This window comes from Oxyura jamaicensis, chromosome 10 (genome assembly GCF_011077185.1).
Source record: "Oxyura jamaicensis isolate SHBP4307 breed ruddy duck chromosome 10, BPBGC_Ojam_1.0, whole genome shotgun sequence".
Classification (NCBI taxonomy): domain Eukaryota; kingdom Metazoa; phylum Chordata; class Aves; order Anseriformes; family Anatidae; genus Oxyura; species Oxyura jamaicensis.
Genome location: NC_048902.1, coordinates 17974911 through 17995299, shown reverse-complemented (window position 1 = coordinate 17995299; position 20389 = coordinate 17974911). Strand labels below are relative to the sequence as shown.

At 38.7% G+C, this 20389-nt stretch overlaps 1 protein-coding gene across 6 annotated transcripts in view; it reads right to left on the bottom strand.

The window, feature by feature from the left end:
* LRRC28 (leucine rich repeat containing 28) overlaps positions 1-20389 on the bottom strand; it is a 52308-nt gene that overhangs the window by 11246 nt on the left and 20673 nt on the right. For 4 of the 6 annotated variants that reach the window (XM_035335712.1, XM_035335713.1, XM_035335717.1 and 1 more), the window contains 2 exons: positions 8640-8846; positions 2199-2301 (listed from right to left, as the gene is read on the bottom strand). In XM_035335712.1, coding sequence (XP_035191603.1) covers positions 2199-2301; positions 8640-8846 — 310 coding nt within the window. Of the gene's footprint in view, positions 1-2198; positions 2302-8639; positions 8847-12600; positions 12625-19006; positions 19012-20389 lie in introns of those variants that run through there. The other 2 variants (XM_035335715.1, XM_035335716.1) reach the window with 2 other exon arrangements.

The following is a 20389-nucleotide window of genomic DNA, read 5'->3' as shown; positions in this document are numbered from 1 at the left end:
TTTTTTTTAAAGTCTGTGGAAGTTTAAAAGGTGAGCGAGAAGAGTGGAAAGATGGTCTATGCAGCTGGCAAAAATGGAGCTGCAGAAGACCCTTGTTGAATACATCAGAGCAATGAAGAAAGCTATGGCCACTTATTGGCTGCTTTCAACAAGAGTGACAGACACCTAACTGCAAACTATGAAATCCAATCTGAAAAAAATAAGATCAAAATTTATTTTGAGTACTGAGATCACCACCTCTTACATAAAAGACTTTTTCAGTCAGTCTGACTGCAGGATTCCCAGACAGAGATTCATTACTTACACAATGCAATTTATATTCTATTTTCAGAAATCTCACTTTATTTTAGTAACAGCAACATGTCAAATGTAATTGTCCAGTGGATGAACAGACAGTACTAAAGCCAGGAGCTTCAAATATTTTGCCTGACCTGTAAAAACTTGGATTGGCTACTAAAGCTTTCTTGGAAGGAACACAGAAATGCTTCAAATGACCATCACTACATGATTTTAACAGCACCACACAGCACATCACCAAATAAAAACTTCTGTTTCTTAAACAGGGGTGCTTTCACTATGCTGAAAATTTTCCTCATAAATGATTTGTGGTATTTCAGGAAGGTTTTACAAAGACAAGTATTTAACTGGCATACATACTATTCCATGTAATGAAAATCCAAGTATTTTATTTTTTGGATTCTTTATCATCAAGAAAAAGATTTTTGGATTATCACATTTTTTTCATTCCAGAGAAGCATTAAAGGACATTCACTCTAGCAACTGCAATGTTTTTGGTTTCTTCTACACTAGATTTATAATACCTTTTAGAGATGCTAGCAGCTAGCCTCACCGGCAGTGTACAAGCAATGACAGCAAGTAGAACTGTTAATATCTTCATAATCACCAGCCCCTTCTCCCCATTCCCCCCTCTTTTTTTTTTTTTTAAAAAAAAAAGAGAGATGACATTTTATAGAAATTCAATAATGACAAAAGATCAGTACAAAGACGGAAACAATTTTGACTAAGTGTAAAGTAAGGACTTAGAACATTTTATGAATTAGCCATATGGTTGTTTGAAATCACCTGAACTAGGTAGACAGGATAGTTGGACCATACTTGTTGGAGCATTTTCAGCAGTATCATTAGTTGTCTGGGCACAAACACTACAGTTCTATGACCTGTTAGGTCAATTTTATTTATTTTTACAATTGAATGTTAGTCCTGAAAAAACGAAGGCTAGGAATTATTTCTCCTGAAAAACAAAGTCAGTAAAAGTTTGAGACTGCAGACATTTCATACAACTGCAAGTATTTATATATCACACAACCAGCTGACATGTGAATATTAAAAAAAAATCTTAAAATGCCAAGACTCAGCACCTCGCATATTGCAATAGAGCGCAAGCTGTAAAGAGGGAATTTATATTTAATGCAAGATCTGCTGAGAGCGAGCATACCAGAAATTTATAATTAGATGGTAATGAGGACAATCCTCCTCTGATCAGTTTTATACCAGTAAGGCTCCATTCATTTCAGTGGTGCTGATCCTAATTTATGCTAGTGTCAGTGCAGAAAGAATTAAGCTACTGTCTTAGACAGACCACTTTTTCCTCACATCGTAACCACAAACATGAGACAGCCTAGGATATTTTTAAAATGGACGCTTAAAAATATACCTGTCAATCCCTAATTCCTCAAAAAAGTTACTTATTTTAGTCAGTAGGTAACCAAGACTTAAAAGAAGCTGATACTGGGATGTAAAAACGAGCAAAGCTGCATGTGACATTCCAAGATACGGCCAAAAGCTCACAGAGATGTGAGACCTTATGAACTAGATCGATGCTTCAACACGTGAAGAAACAGTTTGTGCATTCTTCTGCTATGGCGATTCTGTGAAGCCTACTTTTCTGGCCATCTTTCAATGCAGCTAGTATTCAGCTTCAGGACTTACATTATCACTAAAAATTCCTTCAGAGTAACTGCACCGACTCTTATGGCTCAACATGAAAATACAAACTCAGCGACTAACAGAAGATTTGCTGCAGAAGTAAAACAGAACCAGCAGCTGCAGCAGTCCCCCCCCAAACTAATGTTAGTTCTGAATCCATCACAAAAATCGGCTGTATCACACAGACACCTATGTACGGGAAATTCTAAACTGAACACACAGGCAAAACATTTGAATTAATTCACACCTACCCGCTGCAACCAATGACTTTATTATACAGATAGGATGGAAGGCCTTTGAGATGAATGTTGTTATCCACGTAAACATACTGTAGCTCCCGAGAACGACCTAAATCTGGGTTTAAAAAACAAGAAAATAAGTAAGGGAGAGAAGGAACGACAATGGCAACTCTAAGCAAGGCAATTCTCCATAACTGTACATAAACTAATCAGATGAAATGTTAAACAAATTAGTACATCCCATCTGTAACATTTCAGCAACTTATTTAAATAATTTTAATGCTATTTCTAACCAGTTTTTCAATTCATCCGTAATAAATTAAAACCCTTTTCAGTAGCCCTGAAAATCCCACTACAAAGATTTAAATTTTGACATTGATGAACGCTAGTCAGTTTGAAAAAGCAAAGGGACCACTCATTTCAAATCTGCAGTGAGAAATTCGTAAGGTGAAGTCTGCTTCCATTAAGAGGCTTTGCATCACTGAAATCACAGCTTCGTTATCTGTAAAGTGGTGATGAAATAACCAAGAATGCGTTTCCCACTGTTTCTTTTCTTCAGGAAGAGATACTTACTTACATTAGGCATAACTAAATACAACCAGTGATCATTCCAAAACAAGTCTGTGTGATGTGTCAAGTTGCAGAACACAAGAAAATACACAGCCATTAAACTGCAGAATATTACACAGCAAAAGCTGTGGCTACAACAACCAATATATCCAAACATGTGCTGCTTATTATTTCTGTTAAAATATTCATTGCTGGCAATCAAAAGCAGCAAGCACAGCATATTTCTAGTCCATGAAGGTATGCTTTAGATATGTTAATACATTAAATACGTTAATATAACTCCTGCTACGACCGTGTAGATATGGAGCGATTTTATTTTGTTTAGAAAATTAAAGTGGTGGAAAAATAGAGCAAAAGTAAAGGGGAAAAATTAAGTTTCTAAGAAGAATTCTCAAGCAAAAACTGTGCTTATCAGCAAGATGTGGTCAGTCCGCTATCAAAGGAAGTGAAAAACCCGTTAATGAGACATTTAAAGACAAACCAAACTAAAAAGAATAATCTAAAAGAGCTTTGAACTGTCGAGAAAGCTGACACGTAGGATCATCTGGGCAGCCCATTTCATCCGTAGTTCCTACACCATTCAAGATAGTAGGTTAGGGAAAGACATATGCCTTTAATAAAACCAAGCACCGATGTCTGAAAGCCTCTCCGCGTTGGAGGAGATAGCTGCAACCCAGACAAATTGCATTAGGAAAAGATGTGTATGCCTCTCAACTTCTTAAAACTTTTATGAGTATGTTATAGAAAATAAGCAAGACAAACAAGCATTTGGTGAATCAGCAATGCTGAAAGCTTCTAGTGATAGATAGCGGCTAGCTCTGACTTCCCATCTCTATCAATTGGCAGTTACCTTGATTGGCACAAAGGTCAGGATAACCAGGGAAATGAACAGAGTTTCGGCCCCTTTTGTAACCGTAGCCAGGAACAGAATAGAAGTTAAAATGTTTTCCATGATACCTAGATGCAGCTATTCTGTTTGGAATAATGGTCTCTTATCGTTCCCTACAATAGTCATAGGTAATACAACCCGTTCTTTATTGCTGATTAGTTTCACTTGCACACGGAGCTCTGGACACCGCTTAGTACAGATAAAACAAACGACGTTTTAAATCATCTCCCCAAACATTTGGCCATCCTAAAATACACTGAATGTCTTCAGCTGTCACCCACTCAAATGGCAGCTGGAAGCAGCAGAGATCTTAAACATGCTGGGGGCTTCAAAGGGTGCCACAGCATCACATCTTCCATAAGAACAAGAACTGATACCACCAGAAAACTAATAGGTTCCTCTTCTGAAAGAAAAATGTTAACATGGAAGACTTGAGTTGTTTTTTTCTTTTAACACAGGCCCTTACCCTGCAACAGTCTGCGGAGGTTTTGCCACAGGCTTCAGGGACCATGACCTGGGCTTTGTTCAGACCGGACATCACAGGATGTTTCCATCCATCATACTCTTCTTTGACCCTGTCCCAAAGATATTCTAGTTTAAAGAGCTATCTGCTGCATCCATCAACTGTCCTGCCCCAAGAAGCAAGCACAAATACCTCTGCTGACTGATCGGCACTGCTGTGAGATGCTGCTGTGCATTGCTGAGAGCTAACACCTCAAAAAAGATGAGGTATTTTGGCTCAGTATTGCAGGGCTGAAAATAGTTTAGTGAAGTTCTGGAATATTTTTAGATGAAACAAAAACATCACTATCCTACAGTGAATAAAAATATTGCAATACTGAGGCACTAACACCGTAAAATGTTATAACAGTGGAAAGGAATTAGCCAATAAAATTAAAAGTAAATAGCATGTGCATAGCACACCTAAAGCTGAGAGAGTATTGCCTCATGCTGCAGAAACCAATCTCACTTAGAAGAGCAGAAAACTATGGGTTGCTGGGGTAGCTTGAACGTGATGGTGTTTAACTCATTAGTTTGGAGAATAGAAGAAAATTTTAAGAGGGCTCATCTTCTTCATTTCTACACAGATGTATGCAAATGGGCTGGAAATCAGGCAAGTCAAAAAAAGCCCTAAAGCTGTTCTTTTCATACGCATTTGGGGGTGGGGAGGGGTAGGCTGCATCTCATCTCTTCCCTCTGTCTTTATCTTATGCTATGTTTAGATTCTAAGTTCTGAGTTGACTGCACTTCCTAGGTAATTAAAGCAAATTTTTGGATGTTAGACAAAATATCTCAGTAGGAAAAATGCAATTCCCAAAGCCAAATAGCCTGTAACTATAAATGTTCCTTTGATATAGTTTCTTTGCATTAAATAACCAAGCATCTTCCAGTCCCCCAAAGATTTTTTCAAGTTTCAAACGCTATGCATAAAGCTTAAATTTAAATAAATCACTTTAAAAAGCTCTTTGTATCCCATCCCCATTAATTTTTGTCTTCTATCAGTCAACAAATATTGTTGAAAATTCCCTAAAAACACACTTCTTAAGAACTTTGTAAAATAAGGAAGCTCTCCATCTCTGAAAAGGCTAAAGCTACAAAGAAAGTTTTTATGTGGCTTCTGCAAGCACTGTACTGTCTAAAACATTTCCACTTTCCTCCTTCCAGGCTCCCAGATCAAAGACCTTTCTCCTAGAAATGACCAAATGCCATGAGTCCTGAACAAACCCCAATTCTATTTTTTTTCCCTTCTTTTTCCTTTTTTTTTTTTTTTTTTTTTTCTTTTTCTTCTCTTAACCTCAGGGCCCTGGCATATGCATTCCACATGGCTGAAGATGGAACAAAAGCTCTTGTGTGTCTGCACTGATGCTCTTTTAACCATACTGTGAGGGCAAGGACACAAAAGCAGCATATACTGAGGTAGAATAAGACCTTTGTTTACTGTGCACTGATAATTACTAGACTCATTTTCTAAACAAGAAGTACGCATGAACCCTCGAAGTGATATAACACTGAGTATTTGCTGTCATAATATCCCCTGTACTGCCAGTATACTTCAGAATTTATGGCCTGTTTTAATTATATTTGTACGTTATTACATAAATTATTTTTATTTTTGCAGTGTCATCAAATTCAAGTTTCTGCTTGCAAAGGAATTTGCTTTCAGGCACTGAAACATTTGCTCATGGTGAAAGTTTCAAGCTAGCTTTCTATCAAAGGGTAATTTTGATTCTGAGTAGACAGATATAAAACGATCAGTAGTTCCATCTGCCATTCAAGATGAGAATTCTTAAGAGCATTTATTAGGACAGCATGGAAGCTACATGCTCCACCCTGACAGTAACAGCAAAAACAAAAAAGAAACGCACAGGGCTGACCAGGATTTTCCAGTTAAACTTACACACCTAATTTGGGTATTTTTAGAAATTTATTAGGAAGGCCTAAAGGTTCAGATCCACACACTTTTTCATTCAGCTGCTGGCTATTTCAGTTTCTGTTCAAATAAACTCTTATTTTCCAATACAGGCACATCCCAAAATTAAGTGTATTCTGCACAACAAATGACTAATTCATTGTTGTTTACCCATCTGCTTGTACCAGTTATGAAAGTCAGAGTGGCTTGAGGTATTTTTACTGCATTTTGCAAAACTGATAGATGTTAAACTTGTTTCCTTTAGATGCATGTGCCCTCCAACTCAGGGAGGGTAAATATTACCATTTAAAAGAACGTACAGGTCAAAATACTACCTGGTACCTCCCCAGCAGTGCAGTGAAACTGCAGTGCTCTTGCCAGAACAAATCTGACACCTATCAGCCTGGGAACAGGAAAACACAGGTTTCCATTACACATAACAGGAGCCATCCAGGCAGCAACAAGGGACATAATGAGATGGAGAAGAATGGGTACCTTGCCACAGCAGATGTCAACCACCATATGAAAAAGTAAATCACACTTGGAAAAAGGGTTAAGCAGTACCTTCCAAAAGTGACTATTTCTGCTGACATGCACCTGTCTAATAAAAAATAAAAATAACATTCTGTTTGGAGATGCATAGGAAAGCAGGCAGCTTATACAACTCCTTAAATTAAAAAAAAAAAACAACTTGATCATTGCTTGAATATCACTTGGTTCGACAGTACCTTTCACTGCTACTTAACCTCCTTAGTCATTGTCACTATTAAAGAGAAGTTAGATGTAAAAATACACAACAAAATGAACCAACACGTGCAGCTATCAGAAATAATGCTACAATTATGCCTTAACATCAGTAATAGCAAAATATTTTCCTATACAGCAGAAGATAGATTTAATCTTTTTGCTTTTCAATGCACTCATCTACTTTATTTCATCACATCTTGACCACTCCGAAGCCTTCTGATGCTTCAGGAAAAAAAAGGGATTAAACGTTTACATTTATACTGTGCTGCTTTCCCTCTGAACTCTAGGATTTACGATTCAGTTTCATATTCACAGATAGCAAATTATCTCCAAATGTTCACCAGTGAGTCACTATTAAGAACTACTGAACAAGGTCAATTGACTGTCTTTGATGTTTCCCATTATTTTAAAAGTTCCTTTTGAATGTTTTGAATTTGAGTCTAAAAATAAAGAAAAAAGGAAGGTGTGTCATTATATTACAGATTTATTTCCTCCTTTTGAACTTAAAACACTTGAGCAGATCTGTGGCTCATCCAGGTCATAGCTCACTCACAGATAAGCTACTAGTGCAGAAGCAGAGGAAACTTTTACCCTTTAATATCTCACATTTTCTCTTACTGAGCAGCATCTTATTTTTAAAAATTGAAAATATTCAGCTTCTCTTGCTCGCGAAATGTAGTTAGGAATATTTGCCAGAATAGGGCTAGCTACTCTTTGATAGTACTGTGAAATCTGGATGATGCATCCTGGAACTTGTTTTCTCATTTCTATAATGACATATGTTGGGACATAACTGAAACACTATGTCTGGAGACATTATTTGCACTTACTTGTCAGCACAAATAAACTAAGGTGCTAAAATTTTTGGAACTACCATCAACTGCTTTAAAGACTAAATCACTAGTAATTAAAAAATTAACTTTAACCTATGCAGTTAATTAATTTAGAAATGAAATCATCCCATTTTTTGCCACATCGATTTTAAGCTTCTTTTCCATGTAATTATTGTAGCTTCATCTGCACCTAATTAGCCTAACTCCGAGCGCATTCTAGAAAAAGTATTAGTGGCTATTCAAATGGCATGAAAAATCTGCATACATGTCTGTATTTCAGCAGAGATTAGCTCCTTAGCAGGGCTAAGGAGTAACAAACACATGGAAGACGAGTTGCATTTCAAAGACAGACTATACAGTCCGCTCGTACTGAAATCACAACTACTTCCCACAACAAAACGCCACTCGTTCACTGTGCCTCCTGTTCTCCACATCCAAACTGCTACAGGGTTGAAAAGGAGGTAGGTAAATTTTTTCTTGTCCTCCTGCTGGAGAAGTTTTGATGGATGCCTGCGCACAAATTAAGCCTTAGCTAGATTATGCAGTACTGAAATTCCTAATGGTGAAAAATAATTTCCATGGATTTACTACGACTCCACAGCAAGTTCCAAACCCTAGCTGAAGAATCTTAGTTAAACCGTCAGATCCAGCAGACTGAAACAGGTCATTACCCAAAGTGGTGGAACTCAGATTACATAGTACTATATTTAAATACAACATCATTTAAACTTTTTTCCCCCTCAGTTAGCTAAAAATAAAGCAAATTTGATAGCTGACCTATGGCTTTAAAACAGACATGAAACCACAACCTTTATTTATTTTTATTTTTTTCGTGTATTAACATTATTTTCCAACAACGTGACCACTGTAACAACTCCATAAACAGAGTTGGGAGGGGCCAGCACGGATGAAAATTTGTTGCTATGTTTTTTTGGGGGAAGGCAAGCTTTTTTCCCCGCCCCTTCTCTGACCAACACCCCAGCTCAGCGAAGGCAGTGACTCACCGAGGGGCAGAAATGCAAGGCGGTTTCCAGCCATGGAAAGCTCATTGAGGCTTGGTAGCTGGCACAGGTGGCGTGGAACATACCACAGGTGGTTGCGGTCTGCAGTCAAGTACTGCAGCGAAAGGCACATATGCAGCCTTTCCGGTAACGTTATCAAACGATTGGTTGAGATGTCCAGCGTTTGCAGCTCCCTCAGGTCTCCAACCTCTACAACCAAAACCAAGCATTGACATACGTTAATATAGCTATTTTCATAAACAAGACCAGACAAAAACTCAAATCAGAAACAAAAGTCAGCAGTTAGCTGTCGTGTTTCTCTCTTAAGATACTATTCTATCAATCTATTCTGAACTGATACTCATTATCTCCATCACCATCTTATTTCAAATCCTTTTGACAAGCAACAGTTATCAGTTAGGCAGCATATTTATACACACACTCACAGTGCACTGCTGAACTGCGTTAATCACTATGAACAACATCAAGCAGTTCTGTGAGTCTAAATCAAAATAAGCAGAAAAAAGGTAAAATAAATCAGACTACATAACTTGCTGTTACGTTACAGAGAGTATTTTGCATGACCCCAAATTCATGTCACCTCAAATAGAACGCATACATTTTTAACATTTGAGGATGCAACTGATAAACAGCTTGCTTAAGGTTCTCTCGCAGTGAGACTGAGCAGGAAGTGATAAGCACGCATCTGTAAGTGACAGCCCTTCACCAAGCATGCTTAGGAACAACAGCTCTGTCTTCATAATACAATTCAGAGGATCTAGTTTAATTTAGAGAAGAGATTTCTTTGTAAACTGTAAATTATGCCAGGTCATGTTATCATCTAAGATGTTATGGTAAGCTATAAACACTAGTTGCAATTAGCTCATTGTTTGCATATTCTCTTACAATTACTGTGTAAGTTACATAACTTTATAAGTTATTTTCCCCAACCATGGGAAAATGCTAAGCAGTTTGGCTTAGTTTGTCCATAATTCTCAGCAAAGGAGCCAATTTGGGGAGCTCCCAGTGCCCCCCATCCTCATGGCAACTCACAGCACCCTGCGGGATCCAAGTGACTTTGCCCTCCGCGGAACGAAGCCAGCTCTTCAACTGATAGCTGCTAAACAGTGCCCCAGAATTGTCTAGATTGGACACCAGGTAACCTACACAATCCACAGACCATGCAATCCGCACAATTTACAGATCTATCACCTATTTTATTTATTTTAAGGTAATAAATAGGGCAACACGATTGAAAAAGCTAAACAGAACCTATTGTGTCCTTAAGCTCCCTCCGCAGCAGGAGCTAGAAAATCCACTGATCCTTGAACTCTGGTAGCAGCCCTGAACATCTTCAATAGTACACCCTAAGAAGTCAATCATATGCAAGGTTATTTTCAAGGTGTATTTTCAGGTATATTTGTCTTTTATGCAATGGGGGAAAAAAAAAGAAATTGCATATCTGAAATTGACTCTGGGGAAAGTTTCTGTACGTTACTTTCAGGACTGGAAACACAAGAAAAGGGAAATTATAATATTAGAGATTTTCAGAGAAGTAATAATTAAATTCGGTGTGTGCTTTTAAAAGGAGTTGCTACACATGACAACTGATCTCAGCATTAACTAGAATAAAGAGTCACCAACACAGTCCACGCATCCTTTTATGTAATACTGACAGAAGCAGCAGCTATACATAACCATTACATTTTTCAAACCTCTTAGTTTCTACGTTAACAGCAATCATAAGCTTTATGAAAAAAATGCCTTATTCCAAGAGCAAAAATGAATGGCAAAAGCAAGACAAGCGCTTCTAAACAGCAAACAACTACCGTGCAAAAGAACTGCAATAGGACAGTCTAGTTTTGAGAGCATTTTATATTCATCACAAACAAAGCCATATGCTTTACAACAGTGACAGGAAGGGAGCCACCTACATCCAGCCAAACCACTGACCACATGCAGTCAATAATAGGCCTAGCTATTTTCATACACTAACCTTTTTCTCTGCCACTAAAAACAGTTTTCTAATTCAGTTTAGGTCCAAAACCCCATAAATGTTATGGTTGGCAAAGCTGGCAGAGTTTCAAAGGCATTGCTAGAATGATATGTTTCAAATCTAAGAGGAAATAAAAGTATTCTCACTTTATCCTTCATCCAAAAAACACATACTTGTCCAAAACTTCATCCTCTCTACCTTAATCTTCCAATGCAGACCAGATGTAAACATCCACTTTCAACACACAGTGCCATATGTTAGAAAAACACCCACCAACCCCTGATGAAGTTAAAAAGTAAACCAAACCACTTAAAGTGCCATCAGATTAAAGACCCAACTCCCTGGTCTCCCACAAGAGCGCTGAAAGCTCATTTGGAGGAACATGCTCAGATACTTACTTAATGACACTAAATTAGTTTCCATCTCATTCCTCTTTATTGTTTTCCTTTGCTTTAATAACACAAAATATAAACAGTCCATTAATAAGCTTTTCAAGCTTTTAGTCACATGCTTTAGAAATCTCATGAGAAATACTGAAGGATGCTTTACCTGACAAACAGTGAAAGGCCTACAAACCTCTCTTGCCATCAGCTCATCAAGCACCAAGACATCTCTATGAGGGGTGGGCTTTGGAAAGTTTAGGTAGACTCAGAAAAAAGCTATACCTGAATAACAAGAGCCACCAGGGAAGGGACTGTTATTCAGAGATGTTTTTTTACATGGATAAGAAAGAGACAAGCATGATACCTCGCCATTAAACCACATTCAGGAGTTGCAATTACACTTAAGTGAAGTTCCTAAGTGTGTAATTTAGACATTGATATTAGCTCTAGTATTAACTTGATGCCTATCCAAACCAACAAGGCAGTGAGCTGAGCCCTGTTTTGTCACCAGGCTCAAACCCTCCGTAGTTCTGCTCAACTCCTAACCCGGAGCGAGGCAGACACGTGGAGGCAGGCCGAGCCCAAGCACCAAGCGCAGATTCTTGGACGCAGTGTTTCAGCTGTGTCCATCTGCACACATTGCTGCCTTCACACACAGTTGGGCAATTCTGTGGCTTGGCCATCTGGTACAAGTGTGCTCGTGGGGTACTTCTACACCAAGTAGCTGACAGCCTGTAAATTCACATACTGCCTTACCTCACAGCAACTTGCACGCAGGCTTATAGCCAACGTCCTGCCTACAGCCTTCTGAACGGGATTTCAGCGACACCAACGTACATACGAATACTTCAGACTGTATTCCAGAACTGCCAGCACTCCTGTAATGAATTCCACTTTTTATCCTTGATAATACAAGGACTCAGAAGTGATAACTGCAGCTCTGAATAGCAGCCCTTGCGTTCACTGCAATAGCCTGGAGAAAGGGACAAGCGAACTGTCCTCCTACGTGTCTGTTTGCATTTCCAAAAGAAAAGCTGCCAAATGGGTTTGTCTCTCAACACAGGGAGAGAAGAAACATCAACATACTTCCCCCCAAGTGAATCCTTCAAGGAATTCTAGGAAGTTTCAAAAACTATTGACCTTCTATCAAAATGGACTGTATTTATATTACCGTATCTGGCAAAAGAAAAAAAACAAACACAACTGATTCAGGTGGCTCAAATGCCAGTTTTTAATATTAATTCCCATGGTTTTATCCGAAGAAAGAAAGTCCATGTGGAAATAACCAGATTATACAACATATAGTAATTGCCAAAGGCGATTCAAACTTGTTTAACCTTCTGAGGGTACAGGCCTCACCAGCTGCAGAACTCAAAAATAACTAACAGTTTTCTTTACATTTCAAGAGCAATCCCACCTCTCCCTGATGGGCCATAACCCAAAACTTCATTCAAAGATATATGAAACACATACACAGTTGTACCAGAGTGAATGGAAGGCAAGGATTTACTTTAAAGCAAACGCTATCCAAGCCTTTCAATCCAAGTAAAGGAAAAAAGGGGAGAGGAAAGGGCTACAGACCTACCTGCATGAGTATGCACCTCAAAGCAGGATATTAAGAGAAAGCAGAGAACCTACAAGGAATGGAAAAAGGGACTCATCAGCAAAGAGCTGCCACTTAGAGGTCAGACTGCAGAAATTAAATGAAAACTGCCAGGAGGCCAGGAAAATGGGAACTCACAGAGAAAATTGAGAACAAACAAAAGGTTTCTCAATAAGAACTGCAGAGCAAGAAACCAAGAACTGGTGTCAACAAGGGGTAGAAATTAGGAGAACAGACCAAATATTAAATTAGCTTTTTGCATCATCTTTTTTCCTATAAGGATAATGCTTTGTATGAGGACAGAGACAGAATACCTCATGGGAACAAGGACAAAGTACTGAAAATTACCACATCCACTGCTAAAATGAAATGAAGCTGCTCAGAAAATTTCCATCACAGAAAACTGAAAAAAATGGGTTATATATCAAAACTGCAAGCTCAGGAACAAGTATTCTTAATGAATAAGACATTTTCTGGGACAGTAGCCTACGGCTGGAGAACAAACATAGAACGTGCGTTCAAGGAAGCCCTGTTAACATAACTCAGTGCTCGTCAGCATCTTACTGTAAGGGCAAAGAGCAACCAGGAGTAACCAGTGCCGGGAACACAAGCAGGAAGCAGAATGAAAATGCAACGCAGATCTTTTCCAATGTAAATCAAGGTATTCTGGCTTATCTTTCTCTGATGAATTTTCTTAGTTAGCACATGACTATCATATCTCAAAGCAAATGACTGGGATGGAGAAATATTACCAGTGGTAATGTTCCTTGAGGAGCTACTATGTTTAAAAAATTCATTTTCTGCCTTCGTAAGTAATAGTTGGGTTTTGCTTGGTGATGACAAACATTTTAAACATCGCTAACGTGATAGATAATCAAATCACCATTCAGAAAGAAAAGCAGGGACATTTAACTTCAGTGACTGAAATGGAACAAAAAATATCTGCTTCAAACAGTGACAGAAGAGAGGGAGGGACTGGGTACACTGGATCACCACCTCAGGGTCATGAGCCAGCAGTGAATATAACTCATACACTTTCTAGATATAGCCAGCATTTTCTTAGGAGTAAGGAAGTACATTAATACACCTTTGCACTGTTAGCAGCCATGGCCTTGCTATTATCATACGAACATTTCCATCTGGCACGCTGCTATACAGGAGCCTGACAAGGAGGCGATCCTCTCTCATCTGCCACCCACTCCGCAACCCCAGCAGCACGCTGCTGTTCCACGGCTGCAGTGCCCTGTGTAAGTCTTCACTATACACGCTTTTTTTTTCCCCCAGATTTTGGTACCCAGGGGGACGAATTCTTACAAATCCTTACAGAACGGAGCGCTGGGAGGACTGGCCGCAAATACAAAGCACTGAGGTTCATGCACGCAGTAATCCCTTTCTGTCCTGGGTTCCAAACAAAGTGGTGGATTGTCTCAGAGAGAAATACGAGGTGCTAAGAGTGGCTACCATCCTTCTTACAAAAAAAAAAAAATTAAAAAAATCTTATTTTCATCAACTTCCATGAACCTCAATACAAGATGCATTTTCCGGTCAGACCATACAATGGTGAGTGAAAGATGTCTCAAGTCTTACATACTTACAAAGCTTATTACCAGTTCCGTCTGAAAAAAATGCAAGTCTCTACGCATGCCTGTTAATTTTAAATGTGTTTCTATTATCAATTTAAAACTGTATTGGAGAGAAAACACAAGTTTAAGTTTGAATTACTAAGAGCTTGAGGGAAAGGGTATTTTAGATCCACTCTGGGATGTCTCAGGAGAACTTAAATAGTTTTTAAGATGGTTAAAGCAAATTAAATAGACTATTATATATTACATTAACTGTCCTACCAAGTAGCTCACATTTCACAGCCTATAAAAATGAAATTCTCTTACACCAATTGGTGCTTATGATAGACCTGTGCCATCTTCAAACAAGGAAGTTTGACCACAACTGAAAATTGGGATCATTGAAGATGGAGAAAGGTGGAAGCAAAAATAATCACATATACATTTTGACGCTGCTGTATGAAGAGCTTTTACTGTATCTTTAGTGAGAGAGCTTGAGAAGTTGAAAAGTGTTGTTTCCTCACGCCTAACAAACCTGAACACAATTTAGTCCTCCTGTCTTTTACTGATGCAGGCTATTTGCTCTGTGGTTTAAAAAACAAAACAAAACAGCAACTGGAAGGTGCGTTGGGATAGTGCAGCAACTATTTCATGAATAACCTGTTTTTTAAACAAAGTGCTGAATATGCATTCAAACCCATAAAAATTATATGGTAAAAAGCCTCTACCTCAGCTGATCAAGCTGAAGGCCATCACTTTTAAGAAAAGTTTAGAGTTTCATTTCACACAAATATCCCAACTGGGAAGAAGGAAAGATTTTCCAGGGCAGGATTGTCTTTGTGAATGAGGATAGTCGTGTAAGTAATGTCTCAAAGATGTACCCAATTGTGAGTTTCACCTGCCTCAGCCATGAACAATATTGACATTCTCAAAAACATTTCAGCACCAGACAACTCAAAACCAAGCAAAAATACATACTTTGACTGAACATACCCACGTAGCATTTTTAGCCAAATGTCACTGCTAAATGTCACAATAAATGCCAATGTAGTACTGAACCTTACTGGGTACCGATGTTCACAAGCAAAGGTGGGAAGAATGGCATTCCACAGTCCAACCTCACAAAACACTAACTTTCGTTCTCCAAAATGGCTGAAAGGAGACGAAGCATGAGGGTGTCTTTCAGTCAAACCCTTCGAAGGGTCCCCACCTTTTACCACAATTAAATTTCAACTGGCCACCTTCTCTATTTCATGAGCTCTCCTCAGCATCATTCCTGCAGCAGCAGGCAGAGAGCCCAGCTCAGCGTGGTTATTAAACTGCATCCTGCATCTCCCTCAACTTGCAGGCATCGCACCTAAGCCTACACAGGTCTCCGTGAACCTCTGCGGGATATCACCCACACAAGTGAATCAATTCTCCAGTGAAGACAAATATTCTGAGGCAGTAAATGACTAGAGGAGACATACCGCTAGGATTCAGCACGATGCCAACGGAAGCAGCTACAAGAGCGAGGTCTACACATTCGCTCAAATTCTTTACAACAGACGCCTTGCCAAGTCTCCTTATATAAGATAATATTATTTTTAAACTGTTATTCTTCAACTTATGCAAGGTTACAAGCAGGTTAGCAATTTCATCTTATTGAGACTATCAAATTATGAAATAAGTTAATCAAAATATAAAATTACCAGAAATTAACATGTGAGAAGAGTGGAAAAGGATGGTCACAGGGCAAGAGGGATAAGGAAGGAAAAAGGTTTAGAGCAATGAGTAACAAGCCATCCAAAATAACAGGAGTAAGAAAAAAAAGTTGTTTATGCAAAGGTAACTCAAGGCCATGAAATTATCAGCTTGGCCTTTTTTCCTCAGAAAACACAGTTTTGTGCTAGTGTACTCTACCTAGTACTTTACTACCCCACAGCAAAGTACTGCTCTTACACAAACAAATAAGAAACGAAAAAATATTTTACTAGCTTTTCTCCCAAATTTTGGATAGAGTAGCTGACACAGAGCGATAAGAAAACAGTACTTGGTCAAGCATACTACATGAAAAATTCTGCTAGCTCCTTACAAAAAAAAACCATTTAGGAAGTGATTTCTTTTTTTCCTGTTGTCTTGCCTTTAACAGCTGTTTACCTTTCCCTGGGTGTTCCTGGTGGTATGAACATAAACAAATTTGCTATGAATAAAGCATGAGATCTGTTATGCTTCTCTTGTTTTGTTTCTGCCTTATCTTTATTGGTGCACATCATCTACAACTCACCGTGTACTAAGGTCAATACACTGAAAGAGGGGAGAAATGCTTTCCAGGAGGGCTTAGTGACTAAAATGAAGAGCTAATGATTTGAACTGAGATGCTGTCCAGACAGAGATGGCTACTTCAGTAACATGCTTTGATTATGTACAACAAGCCAGTAATCACCTAAAGACAAGGCAAACCAAATGAGCATCCTAAAGAGAGATTAAGGAGAGAGATTAAGGATAGTGCAGGAAGCGACAGAGACGGACCAGTCCTAGCCATAAATTCCATGACAGCTTTTTCCGTTCTTCTTCTTCAGAGGAAAAACTTCAAGACAACAGACTGGTGTCTCTGACAAACAGAATATAGTAGATCCTGACCTGTTACTACTTCAGTGTCTAAATAATCCAAACAAAGACCTATCTGTTGTGACCGTTGCTATCACCCGTTTCCAGCCATCTGAAAACAGACATCTTTCCTTTTCCTAAGGTTGTGTTTTTTCACCACCCCCCTCCAGGAAATAGCTAAACGTATAACAAAAGCAATAGGTCCAGGTTAGATTTTCATCTTTCAGTGGAAAACTATCAAGCTGTATCAAATCAAATTATGCCCACTCCTTTATCTTACTCTTGGGAGATGCCAAAGCAGCCTCTTCCCCAAAGGTAAGCCTTAGTCTCCATAACAACAAAAAACAAACTACAGATTTCACTGGGAAGAGGGAAAGGAAAAGAATCAAAGGAAGTTCTTCAGTTTGTAACCACTATTACAGCAGAGAAGTCACCAAGTTTGTTTTTCAAAGGAATAGTGATGGATGGGATTGTCTTAACTCTAGTCCCATGCAAACCAGAGTTCTTCCAGTCCACTTCACAGCAGAAAATTCAACAGAAGAGCACTTACTGTAAATTGCAACAGTCATTATAGGAGAGGGACTGGCTGCACATCCACAGGAAACTTCTGCTGTAGTAGAGGTACATCTTTCTTACAGGACAACTCTGGATCCTGAAGCCCTTGTCTGGCAGCAGCTTCTCCTGCTCCTCCCAGCTGTGAGGCCACCTTGCAGACTGGCTGGCATGGGCAGGCAGGAGAGCTGCTACGGGGAAAACGGTACGGACACACTACTAACAGTTTCTAACTAGGATGGGCACCAAATAAGACATCTGACTTCAAACACAAAGATAAACATGTTCTGATTTTCAAAATGCTGAGAGAAATTGCAAGGCTTATTTAATCAGTGGAAGATCGTACAGTTAGGTGTTGCACGGCAGCACAAAACAGACAAGGCTTGCAATTACACTCCAAATAACCCCACGCTCAGTCATTCCCAATTGCACTACCTTAGCTACACAAATAAGTAGTCCTAGTCCATAAAGCTCTCAAACACTAAATAATTATCAACCAGAGGATACTTGCAGCTGTTCTGTATAAAAGCCTTCCATAAAGGATGGCAACGTAATGCAGATTAGGACAATGCTAAGTTAAACATGGCTCTTTATTTTAAATACTAGGGCAATAAAATTAAGTTAACTGAAATACAGGTATCAAACTCTGCATGTGTGACATGAACCACAGGAAAGTTCATCTCATGTAATACCTCCAGTTATACACATTCTCTTTAAAGGCTCTTCCCATTTACAACTGATGCCCTTAAGTGACACATTTTATTTTGCCTCCATTTATTTAATAGACTAGCTGAATAAGAAAGATATTGATAATAAGTAGTATTTTCATTTAAATTCTCACAATGGCATGTATATGACATTGACTAGCAAGACCAAAATGAAAATGGATACATGCTAAAATTCTTCTATTGCACAGCGCTAACCATTTGGGTTTGTTCACTTCCAAAGACTGAATGATTTTTTTCTCCAAGCTTCCATGACCACTCATGGCCTACCAGTGAATTGCATTTGCTTAATGCACACATAAAACCAACTACCTGTTAATATAGCTCATTGCTTTACCTTAGCTAAGTTTTGAAAAAAAAACACAAACAAAGAGAGAAATCTACATTTATAGAAAATTTATCGTATATATTAAACTTATTTTTCCCCTTTAGACTTTTAAGTTTTATACTTTTAGCATCCAACCCCATAAAAACAACTAAAACTAGGGTTGAGAACTATTTTTTAAGTCACAAATGTTTACTTCTTACAACATCATCTCAATTTCTTTCAAATTAGGAAGAGGTTTTACATGAAATGTGAGTAGCAAATGACTGTGACAAATTTCTGAAAGTTACCTGTTTACTAAATAGCCGAATAGGATCTGTGAACTAACAGCTACTGAAGTTTTGTGAACAAGCCTCAGCCATGTGCTGTCACAGCAGATGCACACTGTTTTAACTTTCACTAATCTTCTTACGGTGGTGAAGGATACAACAAAGTGCAGTTTTTCACCACTGATTTATAAATCACGTTGGCAAAGACATCAAGCATGAGCATAACCAGCTTTTCTGTAGGGTTATGCCTGTATGGCTCACTTGGCCTTTGCTTAGGACCCTCCTGCAGGTCAGAGCAGCATAACCAAGTTGGAGCCCTCTGGCAGTGTCATACACCGAAAGCTATACAACATTTCTCATGTCAACCTGCACTTTGCCAATTGGTTACTGTTACCATATCCTTTTCCTCACACTTACAATGGGATGAAAGAATTCAGAGGAAGACGACCCACAGTTTAGTATCTGTTCAAAGCTGAAGTTTTCTAAAAGCCTAACTAAACGCCATTGAGCAGATTGCGTGTATTCAAGAAGTTTTCTTTCTAGAGAAGCACACACATTTGTATATGAAACATCCTTCTCAGCATACATCCAGCTCTCAAAATCTTGGAGGTCAAGTCTCAGCCTTGCCAGTACACATCTGTCTTCACCCCTGTGAATGGCTATTGGCAAATGTTTATGAGACAGGCCCTGAGCACCTTAAAAACCCCTTTAAGTTCAGTTTCACTGAACAGATTCAAAAGGCAGACTCTTAGAAGTATTTTTAAGAGCATCTGTTACGAAGTTTCTGAAGGGAACTTCATATACATCACATGTGTCTTGAACCAGGCAATCAATAAAGTCAGATCTTTAGTATCAGAATCATCAGCAGAAGAATTTAGTGCTGACATGAGTTACAAATCAACTTCTGAAATTCCTTTACTTAGGAAGTAGCCTGGTATTAGGCACAACTTGATCACTCAGCTCCAGATTCATTTCTTGGAATATGTTGACTCTCGATAATAAGCAATTTTTCCAGTAACAGTTACTCAAACAGAATAGAATTCCTCCAAGTCCCATATTCTTCCCCCCACAAAGTAAAGGCAGGCTAACACACACGTTGTGCTAGAGGGAGAGCCCAGCTCATGCTAGCATTAAGGTCTGCTGCTGTGAGCATGACAGGGGCCAGCCATAACATGGAAAAAAAAACTTGTATCAAATTCCACAGAAGCTGTATTGCCATAGATTCAGCAGGCTGAGGGAAGAAGTTTCAAAGGGATGAAGTGATAGCTTCAAAAAGTTACAGTAACGTACACATTTTTTTTCTCCTTATGCAAAAAATCCAGTTGAAAAATCCTAACAGTTTCTTTTTGGTTTTGATTTAGAACAAACACAAAAACAAATAATAAACCCCACAACATCTTAAGATAAATCCAAACATGGATTTATATCCAAAACCACTCCATGGTGAGTACATTCATTTTCCACAGCACTGGAGACAACTGTACAGGAAACCAGCCAGCCTAGCAATGAAGCCTCACATCTCCTCACTTAGGAAAAATAACAGAGATGCTACCAAGAATCTGGGGAATGGGAAACGATGTATTGGAGCTATCATTGGAATAATAATGATCTGTAGAGCTTTGGGGCCTACAGAGGTAATACACGAAATTCAAAGAACTAGGGATATTAGCTTTGATAGTTTTTAATGGATTTCCAAATGCATTTATATAAATAATACCTTCAAACACTCAGTGCAAGTCTACAACAGAA